The 19,103-nt window shown below is 38.4% G+C and overlaps 1 protein-coding gene across 2 annotated transcripts in view; it reads right to left on the bottom strand.

Annotated features, from left to right (window-relative positions):
- Positions 1–18,365, bottom strand: part of LOC131154368 (nuclear matrix constituent protein 1) — a 42,585-nt gene extending 24,220 nt beyond the window's left edge. For both annotated transcript variants that reach the window (XM_058107096.1, XM_058107089.1), the window contains exons 1-2: positions 17,799–18,365; positions 6,170–6,379 (exon numbers count right to left, since the gene is read on the bottom strand). In XM_058107096.1, coding sequence (XP_057963079.1) covers positions 6,170–6,379; positions 17,799–18,035 — 447 coding nt within the window. In that variant the 5' untranslated portion in view covers positions 18,036–18,365. The remainder of the gene's footprint in view (positions 1–6,169; positions 6,380–17,798) is intronic.
- Positions 18,366–19,103: the final 738 nt, after the last annotated feature.

Raw genomic sequence — 19,103 nt, 5'->3', positions numbered from 1 at the left:
GACCAACCAGATAAAGACGCCGAGTTGGTCAAACCAGACAAATTGGCGTGTGATTATATGTGTTTACAAAGAGGGTCTCATGATGATATGATGATGATAATGAATTATTATTAGCATTAGAAAAATCAATAATGGTGAAAAGTGAGGATTTAATTCAATAAAATTTAGTTCAAAATTTTAGAAGGTTGATTAATTCATAACTATTTAATAGGAGTGAGATAGAGTTTCATAACTAAAATTATTTAAGGTAAAGAGTTCAATTTTTTTGGATAAATATAGTTTTATTCATTTTTTATAAAACAAAAGAATTATATTAACAATGGACAAAAAGTACAAGGGGAAACCAAGATGAACTCCCGATAACAAAACAAAATGAAACAAGAAAAATTACATAAGCGGTGCCAGCCAATCACTAACAGGATCAGGCAGCAGCAAAACCATAAAGAACCTGAAAGAATGGGCCCAGGGAAAATTTTATTAACAAAACAAGAACGCAAATTCAAGGCAATGGGGACAAGATTGTTGAGCTGTGCGCCATAGGTGGAGACGGAAGCCACCAACCCCAGCAGCTTATGTTGATTTTACAGAGGAGACTAGCAGCCCTCCACCAACCTTGCCCACCATGGTTGAAATGCAGCCACCAACCCTGCCCACCTTGTTTGAATTACACCCCCCTTTAAAGGCTATATAAAGGAGATGTGTGTGTGTGTGTAATTGTAAGTGGGGCAAGATGTAGAATTGGGCGTGGCTGTGTGTGTGTGTGCAGCAGAGAGCTGTGTGCAGAGCTGTGTGTGCACGCAGAACAGAGTGTCTGCAAGAATTGTGCTGTGAGGGGGGCAAGATGTAGAATTGGGCGTGGCTGTGTATGTGTGCAGCAGAGAGCTGTGTGCAGAGCTGTGAGTGGGGCAAGATGTAGAATTGTGTGTGGCTGTGCGTGTGGGTTGCAAGAACTGAGAGTTCTTGTTTGCAGAGAGCGTTGTGTGGTGTGTTGTGCGCAGAGTGTGCAGAGAGTGAGGAACAAAAAGTTGTGGTGAGAGAGAGAGAGAGAGAGAGAGTTGAGTTGAGTTGAGCTGTGTGGCTCCTCCTTGTATTATTCTCCCAGTTATAGTGAAGTTGTGTGTGCTCCGTGGCCATAGGTCAAGCTGGACCGAACCACGTAAAATCCGATGTTCCATTTTTGTTATTTATTTTTGCCCGTGTGTGATTGTTGCTTCTAGATCCACCCAAACAATTGGTATCAGAGCGAGGTTGAAGCAAAATCGTCAAATCGGAGCAAAATCGCCAAATTGGAGCCCCTACCGAGTATCTCAAAATTGCGTTTTGAGACCACCATCACGTTTCTCTCATCGAGACGAAGCCAACAGCAGTAACCGGAGCTCAAACGGAGCTCAGTCGAGGCCGCACGTGCCAACACGCCACTGACGTTCTGAAGACGTTACAATGCGCCCTCACGCCCCGACATGTGATCGGCAAGTGTTCCCACATGCCCTCACAGGCCTCCCAGAGTTCGGCAAGTACACACACGCGCCGGCAAACTCCCAACGAGCTGAAGGAAGAAGACGGCCACGTCATCGCCACGTAAGCACTAAGTAAGCACCCCTTCAGCGCAGCGTCAGCACGCCACGTCAGCACCCAGTCAGCCGCCACGTCAGCCGGGTCCCGCAACACGTCAGCAGCTAGGGACCCCAGTGCCACGTCAAGAGATGGGCCCCCACACTCCCACGCGTCAGCGATCGGCCAGGGAGCATCTAGAGGTTGAAGACATTGACATCAGGAGGTGGGCCTCATGGTGCCACATCAGTAGGGGGCACACAAAGCAACGTCAGCAGGTGGGCCCCACAAGAGGTGGGGCCTCGATACCATGTCAGCAGGTGGGCGCCACAGAAAGGTGGGCCCTACAATGCCATGTCAGCAGACGACGTCATTAACGGCGTCAATAACGGCATGAGAATATTCCATCAATTGGAGGAATATTCCGTTAAGTTTAACGAAAATTAACCGTTTTTTACTAGAAGTTTGACTGGACTTTTCGAAGCCACTTTGGGTTGGGTTTTCGAACGAATTGAACCATTTCGAAGGTTTTCAGCCGTTCCAAATCCAATGGTGCTGTCTGTTTGAGCTAATTCTATCTCTAGATTGGCGAATAGAGATGTCAAACGAGAAGAGCTCATAGATTGAGATGTTTGACGACACCAATGTACCAGATAAATGGTATATGGATTGTTTACTTCTTACAGATGGAGGACAGCTTGAATGCTATGATGAAGCATGTCAGGTGACAAATACGAGTAAGTGGGAGCTTGCGATGAAGGACTTAGGCTCAACGAAGCATAGGCTTGGAATGCAGATCTCCAGAGATAAGCAACAGAGAACATTGCAATTATCTCAGTCGGAGTACATTAGCCATGTTTTACAAAGGTTTAACATGAGCAGCATCAAAGCAGTAAATACACCATTGGCGGGACACTTTCACCACTCCAAGGATCAAGCTCCCCAGACAGATGAAGAGAAAGACTTCATGGCTAAGGTACCTTACGTCTTAGCCATTGGAAGTCTCAAGTACACCATGGTTTGAACTAGACCAGACATTGGCCAAGCAGTGGGAGTTATCAGCAGGTTCATGTCAAATCTAGGAAAGACTCACTGGGAAGCAGTGAAGTGGATCTTCAGGTACCTCAGAGTCACTTTCAATAAGTGCTTATGTTTCGGCAAAGGAGACTTGAAAGTCAAAGGGTATGTAGATGCCGATTTTGCTAGTGAAGTTGATCACCGCAAGAGCACCACCGGATATGTGTTCACTGTTGGCACAACAGCTGTTAGTTGGATGTCACAGATACAAAAGATTGTTGCCCTATCCACTACAAAAGCTGAGTACGTTGCAATGACAGAAACTAGCAAAGAAATGATTCGACTTCAAGGTTTGTTGACAGAGCTTAGATTAAAGCAGGAGAGGAATGTTTTGTACAGCGACAACCAGAATGCGATACATCTGGCAAAGAACTCTGTATTTCATTCCAGAACCAAACACATTGTATTGTGTTATCACTTCATCAAATCTCTATTAGAGGATGGAGTGCTAGCACTTGAAAAAATTCAAGGTAGCAGGAATCCAGCAAACATGTTGACAAAGGTAGTGACTACTGAGAAGCTGAAGGTATGCTCAACTTCAGTTGGTCTTCACGCTTGAAGACAAATATGAGCACATCATTTGCCTATATACTGGTTGAAATGGTGTCTCCGTCTCCAAGTGGGAGATTGTTGAGTTGTGCGCCACAAGTGGAGATGGAAGTCACCAACCCCAGCAGCTTATGTTGATTTTGCAGAGGAGACTAGCAGCCCTCCACCAACCTTGCCTACCATGGTTGAAATGCAGCAACCAACCCTACCCACCTTGTTTGAATTACACCCCTCTTTAAAGGCTATATAAAGGAGATATGTGTGTGTGCGCAGCAGAGAGCTGTGTGCAGAGCTCTGTGTGTGCGCAGAACAGAGTGTCTACAAGAATTGTACTATGAGTGGGGCAAGATGTAGAATTGGGGGTGGCTGTGTGTGTGTGTGCAGAAGAGAGTTGTGTGTCGAGCTGTGTGTGTGTGCAGAAGAGAGTTGTGTGCCGAGCTGTGTGTGTGCGCAGAACAAAGTGTCTGCAAGAATTGTGCTGTGAGTGGGGCAAGATGTAGAATTGTGTGTGGCTGTGCGTGTGGGTGGCAAGAACTGAGAGTTCTTGTGTGCAGAGAGTGTTGTGTGGTGTGTTGTGCGCAGTGTGCAGAGAGTAAGGAACAGAAAGTTGTGATGAGAGAGAGAGAGAGAGAGAAAGAGTTGAGTTCAGCAGTGTGGCTCCTCCTTGTATTATTCTCCCGATTATAGTGAAGAGCTGTGTGCTCCATGGACGTAGGTCAGGTTGGACCGAACCACGTAAAATCCGGTGTTCCATGTTTGTTATTTATTTTTGCCCGTGTGTGATTATTGCTTCTAGATCCACCCCAACAAAGATAACCTCTAGAAACAACAGGAAAATTGCAAACAAAACATACAGAATACGCAAGAGTTGCCCTCCAGTCCCTTTAAAGGTTAGAAACAACCCCAAGAAAAAACCAAAGAAAAAACCCACACAGATGCCAAAAAACACCAATCTATCCCATAATAAACTCAGACAGCTAGATCGATCTTGAATGTTCTAGTATTCCTCCCAAGAAAAAAAGTCTCTAAGATTAGAAAATCTGCTCCTACCAAGCCAACAAGTCCCCAATATTGGAAAATCTGCACAGTGCCATAATGCCCTTCCCTTCCTGCTCTTCCCAAATCCCCCATCCTAGGTACCACTTAAGCTTCACCTAAGCAAGAGAAAAATTGCATTCAACAGATACTTTGCCTACCAACAGGTACCACCTAAGCACCACCTAGGCAGGAGAAAATAGCATTAAACAGATACTTTACCGCTGAAAAATAAGAAATAGAAGCATGTGGATGCCAAGTAACATCGAACGGAGAAGGAAAAGCATCACAAAACAATTTAGTCCTACTCAAATATCCTCCCCGAAAAGGAACCATCACCCACTTTGCATTTATTACACAGAAAAAAAGTGAAATCAGTGAGATAAATTTCCAGAGACCTAGAGAAACTCTATCCAATATTAGTGCCTCAATAATTTGCATGCAAACCAAATTTACTCTTGAATAACTTCATGCCAAAAAAAATAGTAGTCAAAGGGAACACCATAACCACTAACACTCAAGAGCAATGTTGTTAGACATCAAATTCCCAAGACCCAAGGCCCTCAACCATTGACCCAAAACCAACCTCCCAACTCATGATATTATCCCTCTTCTCCCCCACTATGACCAAACAAGCCCCTTAGATCCACTCCAGCCCAGTTGCCATGTCTATAGGGACCTTTAAAGGCAAACAAAGCAAAATAAGAGGAATTGAGGAAAGGCTTGCCCGAATTCAAGTAATCACTAATATGACAAAAAAAGAGGATCCTTCCAACCATCCAAATGCTTAAAACAACAAAACCAAGCCTTAGTACCAAATCGCCCAGAGCAAGAACTCCCACCCAAACAAACATCTAAATAAATCAAAGGCCACTGCAAAATACTACAGCCCACAAGAGTAGCAAAACTTGAAACTGCATTGGAACACAGCAACAAAACTACACTTCCCTAAATTAAGCTTTACCCCTAGACTAACTCAAAAACTGTAAGCTGACAAAATGTTTCCCAAAATCAAGTTGAACTGGCTTGACAAGGAAAATCAGTTTCCTCAAGTATCCACTTTCTACTTTCTTCCATATAGAACACCTGTAAAAGGCAGTAACATATAACAGACACAGCAATACTATATGCAACAGGATTCCTCAATCTTAATGCAAAATATTTATTATACCAAATGAATACACTGGAATAAAGAAACAAGTAAAAATAACATGTCACTAGGAAAATGCTTGCCCTCACTGAAAACAATAAGGTTCCAGAAAATAGCATTCCATGCCAAAAACATGCCATAGGTAATCCTAGAAAGAACTTCTGAAGCATCATATTCAAGCCAAATCACACACAACCCAAAATTTTAAAAAGCTCCTTCAGGATTCCCTCAAGGCAACACATTCTTAACACTTGTGTTTAAAAATTAAGCAAATCTTATTCAGTGCTTTCCTCAACATAAGGCATAAAACATAATATGAAAAGTACCCTTCAGCCCTAATTGACTAAGCTCAGGTGCACCTCATCTGAACCATTTTCTGTCCTTTCACCCTTTAAACCAACCACCCCAGTTTTTATATTTTATTTATGAACCAATTCTCCCGACTGATCCATGTTCAGCATGTCTTGGCATGTCTACAATCCTCATTCATATCAACTAGTGATCAAAAATTGAGATCAAAAACTGACTATTTGCCATCATTTAATTACTGCAGTTATATTCATAACTGTCCAACGTTATAAGAATATTTCTATTTATTTATTTGAGTTACTAGCCACTCCTTTACTTATAACAATTCGCTTAGCATCCTGAGTTCCGGACAATTTGATGTGCCTTAACAAGAGCACATAAGCATGACATTTCTTGCACAAGAAAAGCAAACATAATATCTCATCATCCATAGAATTTCCAAAAATGAGAGTGAAAATTATACCGAATGAAAATTCATTTAGGAAGTAGAGAACATACATCAAGGACACACTGCTTCTCAACACCCAAGGCCTTCCTCAAATTCTCCTCTCTTTTCTCAACATCAGATATTACAATCGCATGTGCTGCTTGTTCCTGCTTGAGAGTATCCTTCGCTTCTGCCAATGCTTGCCCGAGTTCATCATACTTGGAAGTCCACTCCTTTTTCTCAATCAAAAGGAGCCCCATATTGTATTGATACTCAAAAAGCTGCTCACAAGACTGATCAGTCAGAAGTATTTCACACCAAAAACAACTGAAACTTGAAATACCAAGCAAGGCACAACACATGTATAATAAAATGGACACAATACAACTATATTGAAGCTAAAAAAAAATTGGACATAATTATTAAAAAGCCAATCAAAAGGTAAACAAATTAAAGGAGATAGAAATTTAAAAAAAACAAAACAAAACAAAACAAAACAAAAAAAATGTAAATACATGAATCATAGGAAAAAATAAATCAAGGGAGATAGAAATGAGAAAAAAGAAAGCCAAGAAAAACAAAAAGATAATGTAAACAAAACACATTTTCAAATACTAATTAACAACAGGAAAAAATAATTACAAAAAAAAAAAAAACACACATTTTTATGGTTTAAACCATATTATCAATAGTAAAGAAAAAAATTTTGGAGAACAAAAAAGATAGAAATTATGAACTGGTGACGAGGCATATTTAATTGTTTATATCAATTATCAATCAATCTATTCATCTATATCACATGAAATAATTGTGACAAAACCACACTCAAAAGTTAAAGTAACAATAATCAAAGAATGGTTAGCACATGTTGAACATCATATCATCCACACGATACGCCTCAAATGAACAAAATGTTGTAATACAGGCTGGAAAACTTCTGAATTAAAATCAATAATTTTGTCAGGACATGGAAAAAGACAAATTAAGTAAAGTCACTCCAACTACACGGAAGAAGAACAAGGAGATAGAAGCATAGTTCGATTACAAATGGCTATGTTAGATCTCCCCTCCCAACCAACACAAATGAAGAAAAAAAAAATCTTACAATAGCAATTGCGCCTTTGATTTGTTATCTTCTTATTCTTATGATGTATGTCAAATGTCAAACCAATCATAGCTTAAGAACTATCTCATATAAATATTGCAAAATTGGTACACTAACAAATATTTTTCTACAATAAAATGCAATCTCTTAGTGGGATTGTGTGAAACATTGGTAAGAGATCATGCCAACCAATACTGCAAGAATTGGAGCACTAGAGACGCAGGCTGATGCAACCAAAAATGTGACCATGAAGATTGCCAAACTTGCAAACCATGTTGATGCATTGGAGGGATCACAAAAGCATCAACAAGGTTCTATGTCTATGATGGAGATGTCAGAGGACTTCCATGCTATGGTAGACGCTTTAAAGATTTAGATAAGTTATCTAGATGCCAAGATGAACCGAATGGTTCAAGATATGGGGAATCCCAACTCTATGGGGATAGTATGGAAAAAAAGAGGTGCCAGAATCCAGAGCGTAGAGGGGTGCCCATGATGATAAGGAGTTGGAGAACTTCTTATTTGACATTGAGCAATATTTTCAAATGGCGAGGACTGAACCAGAGGAGGTGAAGTATCTATGGCTACTGTGTACTTGAGTGGTGATGCCATGGAAACATACCAAGTACGATGAGATACAAAATCAAGAATGCGTAATTGATTGGGCAAACTTGAAGAGAGAGACCAAGGCCCAATTCTTCCTTGAGAATGTTGAGTACAATACTCGGCATAAACTATGATAACTTAAGTGCACTAGTACAATCAAGGAATGTGTGAAATAATTCTCAACTTTGATGTTGGACATCCATGACATGTTTGAGAAAGACAAGCAATTATATTTTCTTAAGGGGTTGAAACCATGGGCAAAAATAGAACTTTATCGACAAAGAGTTCAAGACTTGCCTACCGCACAAGCTGCTACGGAACGCTTGTCTAATTATGCTTAAGAGAGTTCCACAATGTCCAAAGAGAGTGGCATGGGTGGACACAACGAAAAGTCTTTCAAAAGAGGCAAATCCAAAAGTGAGGGAGCTGGCACCAAGGTATCAACTTTAAAAAGATTAACACATCCTATGGTAAGGGTGATGACATGTTTCCATGTCGCAGCCCTTACAAAGTCGCTAACTGCCATCACAAGTCAACACTTACAAGCTTCCATTGCAAAGGGGGCACAAGAAAATGATGATGATGAGGAGAAAACCATGAGGATGGGTGCAATGGTTACTCAACGCATTGAGAGACTGACAAAAGAACCTAAAGTTACCCAAGCAAAGCGGCTAATGCTTGTGGATCTGCAAATCAATGGGAAGAGTACTCGTGCCATGGTGGATCCCAAAGGTACCCATAACATTGTCTCATAGGCAAAAGTGCAAAGACTCAACATGAACTTAGAGAAGGACTCGGGATGCATGAAAGCGGTTTACTCTACAACTCAGCCTACTCTTGGAGTATCCAAGCAAGTGACAATAAAGCTTAGATAGTGGGTGTGACAAGCGAATTCCACAGTTCTATTGATGTATGATTTCCAAGTGCTACTTGGAATGGAATTCTTAAGGGAGACAAAGGTGGTATCAATGTTGTTTGCTAGTTCCTTATGTTTGATAAAAGACCGCCCTTGCATGGTGCAAGTCATTGCGAAGAAAGGGGGCAATGAGAAGTTCCTATCAATCATGTAGCTCAAGAAGGAATTGAGGGGGCTGAACAGATATATCCTTCCACATTGATCGTGAATGAAGAAATAGGTCAAGAGCGGATGCCTACTATCATCCAAGTTGTGTTGGACAAATACAAAGTTGTGACAGACATGCTACCTCACAACTTGCCTTCACAACAAGGTGTGGAGCATGAGATCGAGTTGTTACTGAAGGTGAAGCCTTCATTTAAAGGGCCATTACAGGATGGCACCTTTAGAGTTGGCATAGTTAAGGAAGAAACTTGAAGAGTTACTAGAAGTGGGTTGTATAAGTCCTTCCAAAGCATCATTCGGAGCATTGATGTTGTTTCAGAGGAAACATGATAGGAGCACATGGATGTTTGTGGACTATTGCGCACTCAAAAAGGTGACTATGCACAACAAGTATCCCATTCCACTAATTGTTGATTTGCTAAAGTCATGTCAAGTACTTCACCAAACTTAACTTGTAGTCAAACTACAAATCAAGCGAGGATAGAAAATGGTGATGTGCTAAAGATTACTTGCCTGAGACAGTACAGGATGTATGAATTCTTGATGACGCCCTTCAGGTTGACAAGTGCATTAGCAACATTATGCACATTGATGAATCAAGTATTTCATGAGTAACTCAACAAGTTAGTCATGGTATACTTCGGTGACATTGTTGCTTATAGTTTCACTCTGGAGGAACATAAAGAGCATCTATAGGAGGTGTCCGGCAGGCTAAAGGATAACAGCCTTTACGTGACGAAAGAGAAGTGTTCTTTGGCTCCACGAAGCATCAAATTCATTAGTCAAGTGATCAAAAGGTCATATATGAATGGATTTGGAGAGGGTGAGAGCTATTTACGACTGTAAAATCCCAGCAATAGTGAAGGAACTGAGAACCTCTCTTGGACTTGCCAACTACTATCACAAGTTCATGGAGGGCTACTTAAGGAGAACTACCCTGTTGAAAAAACTACTAAAGAGGGATCATATGCAGAACTAGACAATGAAGTGTCACGAAGCCTTTGACAACTTGAAGGAAGTCATGATGGAGATTTGATAACTGCATTTCACATGTCTTTATCCAATTGTTCAATCGATCAATTAAGAGAATGGCATCCAACACCCTTTCTTGTTTAAATCTCTCCTTGCAACTAGAACTCTTGAGTAATATGGTGCATCTGTATATGTAGTTCCTGGCATGTTGAACTTAGTAATAAAGAACAAACGCAACCACACCAACCATAGCCATTTTGGCCTATATCTCTTATTCTTCTTCACCTCTGCTCAAAAAGAACCACCCAAGATTATATGACATCGCCAAATTTCTTTTTGGAAACCACCAAATTTACAAATGAAAAGTTATCTACTATTGTGCCCTCCCAAGTGAGAAACCTTCATGACAAACTTCATGCAAAGGAGGTGAACTCCTTGGGCTAGAATCTCCTTGTTGGGTCTTTCATGTGCAAAACCATTATCATCAATACTTCCAACTTTTTGTGTGCTGAATGTCACACATGTCATCTCCATGAATGTGATGGATCCTACAACCCAAAAAGAGTGGGAAGAAGAATGCAAATCCAAGCAATTGAAATAAAGTAAAGACACTACTAGTTCTTCCATTTATTAAAAAAAATAAAAAAGTTGCATTTTACATGAAAAATAATGCAAAACAAAATTTGGGAAGAAAATGGAAGTTAGGGGTGGAAGTCAAGCCACTATGATTTTTCAAAATAAGATAATAGCTTTTCTTTTGGTTTAGACTCTCTTCAAAAGAAAAATATATTTTTTTCCTACAATATAAACCTATGTGTTTTTTCACCCAAAAAAAAATGGTTAAGCATCTTTTGGAAAGTCACTCCTACCAAGAGCGAGTGCCTCGCAAGATAGACCTACACACAAACATGCCCCACAAGAGTCGGCCCCCACCCCTCAGCCCCTCAAGGGCAGATCCACATACGAACAAGCTCACAGAAGTTGACTCCCTATAAGAGTAGAGTGCACATAGATCGTTGTTTCCCAAGGGAGGGAAGTACCCAAACAAGCCCCGTGAGAGTCAACCTTCCACAAAAGAGGAATCCTCGCAAGACAAGCCCTAGACCACAATTCCTTAAGGAAGCAGAGCACCCACACAAAAAGGATTCGCAAAAGTCAACATTACACGGGAGAGGAATCCACGAGTGAACAAACCCCGCGAGAGTGAATCCCCGTAAGAGGGGTGCATCCAAGACCTACAGTAAGTGGGGGTTAAGCTGTTGGTGTCCCATTATCATGGCAACTCTTTAGAATTTTCTATTTATTTTTATAAATTTAAGTTTCTACTGTTACTGATTCATAATCATAAAATATTATATTATAATTAAGACATAGCATTTGATACTAATGAAAACAAAAAATTAAAAAAAAAAAAATTTTAACTTTTCACTACATCTGTTCCCAAAAAAAGATCCACCTTGCAATTGCCCTCAATGGGTTTCTATGTTTTGAAATTACTCCATAATCAAATTATTTGTAATTAAAAAGAATCTCTCTCCCAATGAAAGTGACTAAACAATTATTCAACCAACAATTTAAGGTTCAAGTAGGGTTTTCAACATAATATTTTTGTTTCAACGCATACATATGCAGATCTCTATTTTCCCCGAGTTTTTTTTTTTTTATCAATAAAGAGAAAATTTTATTTGCGAAAACATCAAGGGGATGCCAACCCATGGTACAAAACAACCACTCTGTGGAGTGTCACAAACATCAAGGATTATTAACAATTTGCCCACTGAACCAGCTGGAAACAACAGCAACCCACTGATCTTTGCAAGTTTGAAGCGGAGTAGTTGTATCTTTGAAGGCTCTCTTGTTTCTTTCTTTCCAAGCACACCAAAAATGGCAAGAGGGATGAGGTTCAAAGCCTTTCACTTCCCAAGTAATTTTTTGCAAGATAAAGCCAGTATCGCATGTCCACGTGTTAGAACAACAGTAGTTTGAGACCATTATTCATGTCACTAACGTGGTACTTAGGATTACCAATCTACTTTCAATGTCTATAGTAGTTTGTTCAATTACTCACTTAATTATTTGACATAAAAAATTTAAATTTAAATTTAAAAAAAAATAAAAAGAACCTCTATTGTTCAATTCCTTTCATGCCACCCGTTCAAATGTCTAATCAATTTTTTCTTAATTAATAACTAGTTTGGAGTGGATTTACTCTAAATTAAGCAATAATAATAATAATAATTCAATGGTTGAGAATGAGAAGAAGAAAGCAACTTGGCATCTAAAAAGTTGTGAATATATCTAGTCAATGGTTGTGTGCAATATCTCTTCATTCATTTTTGTAAGACTTTTTTTTTCTTGAAGACATTGTAGCTTTTTATGATTGATATATTGACTTTTTCTAACATGTTGATTTTGAAAATATATTCATATTAATTTGTGCATCTCTTAAAACTCACTTGTGAAGGGATGCTTCAAGTACATATTTGCTAGTGAAAGGATTATACATTTCACAAAATATACGAAGGGGTCATATATAGAATATGGACAAGAATACTGTAGTTAAGTGGATACTTCAAGCAGGTATCTATCTATTTTTAGGGGGATTATACAATTCATAAATATAATCACTCTGTAACTAGGTGCCTATCTTTGGTATCTATGGAAGATTTCTAAACATCGCCTTTTAGATAAATGTATTGTACAAATAAACATGTAAATGTGAAGAGATTGTATGGTTTATGGTGTCCAATCTCTCTATAGCTAGAAGTGCACTCCTAAATGTTTTAAAAATTATAAGCTCAAAAGTGCAGTTTTTTCAGGAAGTATATGGTTAAAATATCTTAAAAGTATTGGGGAAAGGAAGCAAATTAAGATTCTAAAAAATATATATATTTAGACAACCTGAGCCCGCCAGGGAGCACTGCGTCTCTCCTTCTCAACCTAAACCAAACAACGGGGGGGCGGATCTTATCGGACTAATGACTGGCCCCACAGACCAACATGTATTCTTTTCAGTGTGTTTTGTTCTCACTCACGCACTTCCTGAAAAAACTTCCCAGAAGGTCACCCATTCCAAGATTACTCCAAGTCAAGCACGCTTAATCGTGAAATTCTTATGGGAAGGCTCCCGAAAAGAAATGTGCACCTTGTTGATATGGATAGTAACATCAAATCCTTTTAAGCATTTCATCCACAGGGTATCACATGCTCCCCCATTTACAGAAAGCAACGTCCTCGTTGCGAACCCACATTTCCAAACTCAGGCGATGTGAATCTCATCACACTTTCGGTTGGGTAATTGCTCTGATACCACTCTATCACGCCCCGAACCCGCTAAATGGGGCCCAAGGTGTGATGTGATCCAATCACCTATGTCTGATACCATAACTTCAATCACGCAACAGAAAAATAAATAAACATATTTAATAATATACTAGAGTACTATATAAACATCCCAAAACAGTATTTTCCAACATTCAGTATCCATATATATATCTCAGAAAACTAAAAAAAAAAAAACATAAACCAAAAATACAACCAAAATATGTACCCTCTCATAAAAATACTATGCCAACAAACACAACCCCGAGCTCGCTAAGCTCGATCACGCGAAGATCCTGAAAAAGATTAAATTCATATCGGGTGAGACACATCTCAGTAAGGGGAATAGATTAAGCCAGTAATTTTGTGAATTTACCAGTTAAAATGGAAAAAATTAATATGTGTAAGTATATGTTTATTATGCGAATTTTAGAAAAGTCAACCGTTTGAACTGTGATTTTGAGCCTAGGATTATGTTAATAGTTATTATTTGCAAAAATGGAATGATGAAAGTAAGGGATTTTCTAGATAATTGTGGAGATAATTAAATGTGTATTTTCAATAATGTGAATGATGAATGTGGGTTGGCGTATTTTTAGTAAATGTATAAATATGTGTATTATTCTAAATCGTGTGGCATGAGTAAAAAGAATATATTGCGATGAATTATGATATATATATTTATGAGAAGTTGGAAATACTAAAATGCGTTGAGAATATTTATTGTGTGTGATTGTTAAATCAGAGTTGACTGTGAAAGTTAAATTGCAAGTTGGTTCTCAGCACCCTTCCAAGACCACTATTTTACATGGATACTTAGTTGCGAACCAATAGTAGAGCTCACAAAGTACAATCACTTCAATATTTTGAAATCACCCAATAATAAACTTATTGACAATGCTATTGAGAATTTATCTCAATTTAAGTGACTAAACAATCATTTGTCCAACAATTTGGGGTTGAATACAAAAAAAATAACACTTTTGGTTCACATCAAGTTAGAACTCATAATTAAATAACTGAATGTTCTAAAATATTTATGAAATTTTCATAAAATATTGATAGAAATATTGGAATCTAATCTTCTTTATTTGATTTACACCCTAAAACAACTTTTTAAAAATTTTGAATTAGCCCTCCAAATCTTGTTTATTTGGACTAAAAATGTTGAGTGGTTGCAAACCCCACAAACCCTAAGCCTATTACATATAAATTATTAGTGATTTTTTTTTAAAATTGAATGGGGGCTACAGCCCACATTCATATGAATGGGGATCAACTCCTGATTGGTTAACAACTAACTTCTTTGTAAAAGTATCTCCTCGCAAAACCCCACAAGCCTCGCAGGAGTCAACCCCTATGGGAATAGGAAAAGAATACCCGTGTAGACAACCCTCACAAGAGTGAAGTCTTTGCACCGAAAAGCCCCAAGAGGAGTAGAGTCCCGCCAAAGCCATCTCCATGATAGTCAACCCATGCGGGAGCGGAAATCCACGAAGACAAGCCCAATGAGAGTGATTCCTTGCAAGGATAGAACCCCGTGGAAGTCAACCCACGGGGGAATGATTCCTCACAAATTTTCCCAGCTTCTACTAGGAATTTCTATACTTTGCACCATTTAAACATTCTTTAACAACAAACTTCAATGCACAGGAATATCTTCATAGCATGCGAATGACTTCCCATGTAGAGAGTTAACTGTAAATGCATAGAATTACTGCTAGCTAATGTCAAATTTGTATGCACAATTTAAATTAATTATTGAATTTGTTAGAGGAAATTGCCCATGATCGTGGAAATTGGTAGAAAAGAATTCATGTAGATGACCCTACCTAGTTGGACTTAAGGCTTGGTTTGTTGTTGCTACTGTTGTATTGATTATGATTACATTACATTTGCATTTTTGTAAAAGGTCAAAATTGCCGATGCATGCCATGATCAACCATAGAGACACATAGCAGTGCCCCTACAAATCCTAGTATTGGGACGTTCTATAAATTCTTAGCTTGGTAGGCTCGAATTAGGGTTCACTTCTTTACCCCTTAACCATATTCCTAAACTACTATATCCACCACATGTCATTCATGACACGTGTCCTTCCCTCCCTCCTCTCTCTAGATTTCCCAAATCCCTTCTACCATCAAAATGTCTTCATCTATCATAATTTGCACTTGAACTTTTTGGAAATTGACTATTTCTCCTCTATGGGCCCTCTCCATAACATCCATTACTTGTGTGCCAAAAAAAAAAAAAACACTCTCCTCTCCTAAAGAACCCCATCCACATAGTTTTTAAATAGGTTGTTTTAAATGGTGGAGATTTATTTTGTTAAGTTGGATTTCCACTAGTTAAGTGAATCCCTCAGCCATCAAAATGTCTTGCCAAAATCCACACCTGAGCTTTCTACAAATTGCCTAGTTCTTCTCTTTGGGTCCTCTCCAAAACATCCATTACTTGTGTGCAAAAAAATTGTTCTCCCCTTTGAAGAACCCCTACACATGGTTTATTTTAAAATATTGAGTTTTAAAATAGTGAAGGTTTATTTTATTAAGTTGATGTTGCTTTTGTTTGCGAGTGAGGACGACTTGTTCTCTTTTTTTTTGGGATAAGATTCTTGTTTTCCTTTTGTATCTATTTTTTCTTTTTTTTAAATAAATCTTCTTCTATCAAAAAAAAAAAAGGAGAAGCTATTTGATTATAAGGGGTTTGGTTGCAATTTTGTTTGGCTTTATTTTTCTTAGAAATAATTTCTCTAATAAAAAAATTTGTTCTCAAATGCTAATACTACAATTGTATGTGCTTACGTAGAAATGTGCTCACATATATAAATCAAATATCCTTTAGAATTAGAAGAACTCAATAAGATGAAATGTGGTATGTGAACTAAATCATCACATTTACACCTTTGAGTTAATGAATATCATTATGTCATGTGGGACATAGTGATCGTGGCCAATTCTAAAACCTTTAGTATATTCTGGAATAAGATATCCATATCCATGTGTTTCCATTTCACCACTCTTGGTTACCATCTTACTGCATCATTTGCATGAACATATTAAATTTTCAAAGCATCTAATATTTCACAACGTAAAATTTAGCCAAGGCTGACCAACATTAGTACCAGCAACAGCACAAAAGAATCAGTTAGCCGGGCATAAACGTAAATAAAAAGAAAAAACTGGCAAAGAGAGTTGACAACTGACAACAGCCAAAGCAGCTCATCCTAAATGGATAAGTACTAGTGTTTAAGATGCTGACTAAAAAAATTCAACCAACAAAAACAACATAAAGTCTGATTAAAAGCAAGCATAAGAGGAGAGGGAGATTGATGATTTGGTTCTATTGATGAATATTTTTTATTCTTTTCATTGTACAGGAGTAGCAATAAAACATGGGTTTGGAACTTTTACGGTATTTTTTTATCATTAGCCTTTCTTAGCCCATTTGATCATGATCCCAATGATATTTCATCCCATCTTAACTCCTTTCTTTGGAAGTCTAAAGTCCCCTCCAAAATAAAGATTTTCATTTGAAATCATTGCCCTTCAAAGAATGAACACTAATGATCATGTACAAAGAAGATCAAATAAAGTTGTATCTCCTGAAGTGTGTGCGCTTTGTTACCAAAATAAAGAGAAAACTTATCATTTATTCTTATACTGTCCAATTTCAAGAAATTTGAAAGTTTCTGGAGAGCAATGAATTTGCCTTTTATGCTAAAGTTCATGTGTTCCCTTTTTTTTAGGGGTTTCATCACAAGGAGGTGAAAGCTTTGGGGAAGAATGCTACATTTGCAATGATTAGGAGCAATTGGTTGGAGCATAATGCAATAATATTCTAGGGTTCTGCTAATGCAGTTTATCAGATATGATGCAGGGAGTTTTTTTTGTTTGCCCCTCTTTGCTAACCTACTGGTTTCTTGAGAGGAGTTCCTTTGTCTGATCAGCAGAGGAACTCGCAAGCAATCATTCACTGATCTCTAGACTCTTATAGGTTTTCTCCACTTTTCCCCTCCTTATGCTGCTTTTTTTCTCTCTAGTGGAGGGTATTTTATCCTCCTAATTTTTGTAATTGTTCCCTTTCTCTTTTAATCTAATTTTTTATTTAAGGAAAAAAAATGTGATCAATGCATTAGAGGAGTGAAAAAAATGCAGGGCAGCTATATACTGTAGATAAAACTTAAAATGCTTCCTTGCTGCATCCCACCACCATAACGAGCTTCAAGAGTAGCATACATTCAAATCTATCCAAAATAATGGTAGTTTTTTGTTTTCATTTTTTTAGGAACCGATATCATTAAATCCATTGAAAAGAAGCTCCACAGAGGCAGCACAAAATTACCAGCTGGAATAAATTCTCCAACTTCATAAAATAAAATAAAAATTGAATATTATTCTTGTCCACTGACTGATATACCACATCACCCAATTAAAAAAAAAAGGAAAAAAAATATTAATCAATTTGTGAATTCAAAATTAAGCAAAATCAACAGAATTCAGTAAACCCCATCAAAACATCAAAATAGAAACGCTGAAGACAGCAGGTCAGCAAATTTCAACATACTAACATAACCAACTAACTGAATTCAGCAATTTCAACATAATTCACCGACCTCTTTTTCGAGCTTGGTAACTTTCTCTACCAACGGTCCCTGCTCCTCCGCCTCTTTTGACCCAATTGTCGTCGTCGCAGCTTCAGCAAAAGCAACATTCTTGCACTTCGCAAGGCTCACATCCCCGCCAATGGGGTCTGAATTTGGGTTTGAAGCAGTTCCAGACACATTCTTCTGGGCTTCGCTCCTGGGCGTAAGCGACCAGCTCGACCACACCTTCCTCTGCGGAGTAAACATCACGAGATTTTCCACAACTGTCCCCTCACAAAAACCAATTTTCCAGATCGTAGATTCACCCTCATGCGAACAAGGAGATCAAAAACTAAGACACCCCAAACCCTAAAAATTCAAGAATTCAAACACTGGTTCACTCTCCCAAGAATCAAAGAAAAAAAAGAACCCCAGTTCGTATCAAGCAGGAACAGAAACCCTAGGCGGACGCAAATGGAAGTCCTCAATTCCGGCGAGTTGGAGTGGTGGAATCCGATAACGTCTAGAAACGAACCTCTCCCTTGCTTTCTCTCTCCTCTCATTTCCTTTTAGCCACTTTGGTGCCTTTTCTGAGGATCGACTCACCTTCTCTCTTCCCTTTATTCCTGCTTGTTTACGTTATTACCCTTCATTTAGCTCTGTTTTCATGGCAGTGGGTAGGGCAGTTTAGGGATTTCGATCGGTGGTTTTCCCTGTTGGGAACGTGCGTGCTCTGACCGCTTTTTCGCGATGACGCAATTGACCCTAGTTGGTTAGGGGCGGACGTCGGGAAGTTGGTAACTGGCGAGGATGTAAATAGGACCAAAACAAAGGGTGTTTCGGGAATTTCAAAACTTCAGTTTGGCGAATGCCACGGTGTTGATGGGCGGAGTAGGCGGTGTTACCTTTGGGAATGGGGTGAGTCCCACGTGTAATCATTATGGTGCTCCCTCTCTCTCTCTCTCTCTCTCTAAATTTATTTTTTAATTTTTCTCCTAAACCAACTTAACAAAGATACAAATTCGCCCTTTAATTTTTTCCCAGAAAAGGAACCAATTTGTATCTAAAAAAAAAATGAATGATAAATAACTTCATATGGTACTTTATTATTATCATTGTATGCAAACTTCAAATAATTTTTGTTCAATTTAGTCTACATAAAAAAGACATTAAAGTCAAACAATACTTTTTATGTCTTGATAATTTTGAAATGAGTTCGAGTTATACCTTAATTTAATTTCAAAACATTAATAGTCATATTATTATATGTGCATGTGTAAGATATAGTTTAAGTATTGATTAAGTATGAGTTGAGTTAAGATGATTCAAATTCAA

Source organism: Malania oleifera, chromosome 1 (assembly GCF_029873635.1).
Source record: "Malania oleifera isolate guangnan ecotype guangnan chromosome 1, ASM2987363v1, whole genome shotgun sequence".
In the NCBI taxonomy this organism is placed as follows: Eukaryota; Viridiplantae; Streptophyta; class Magnoliopsida; order Santalales; family Ximeniaceae; genus Malania; species Malania oleifera.
This window is presented reverse-complemented; position numbering and strand designations above follow the sequence as displayed.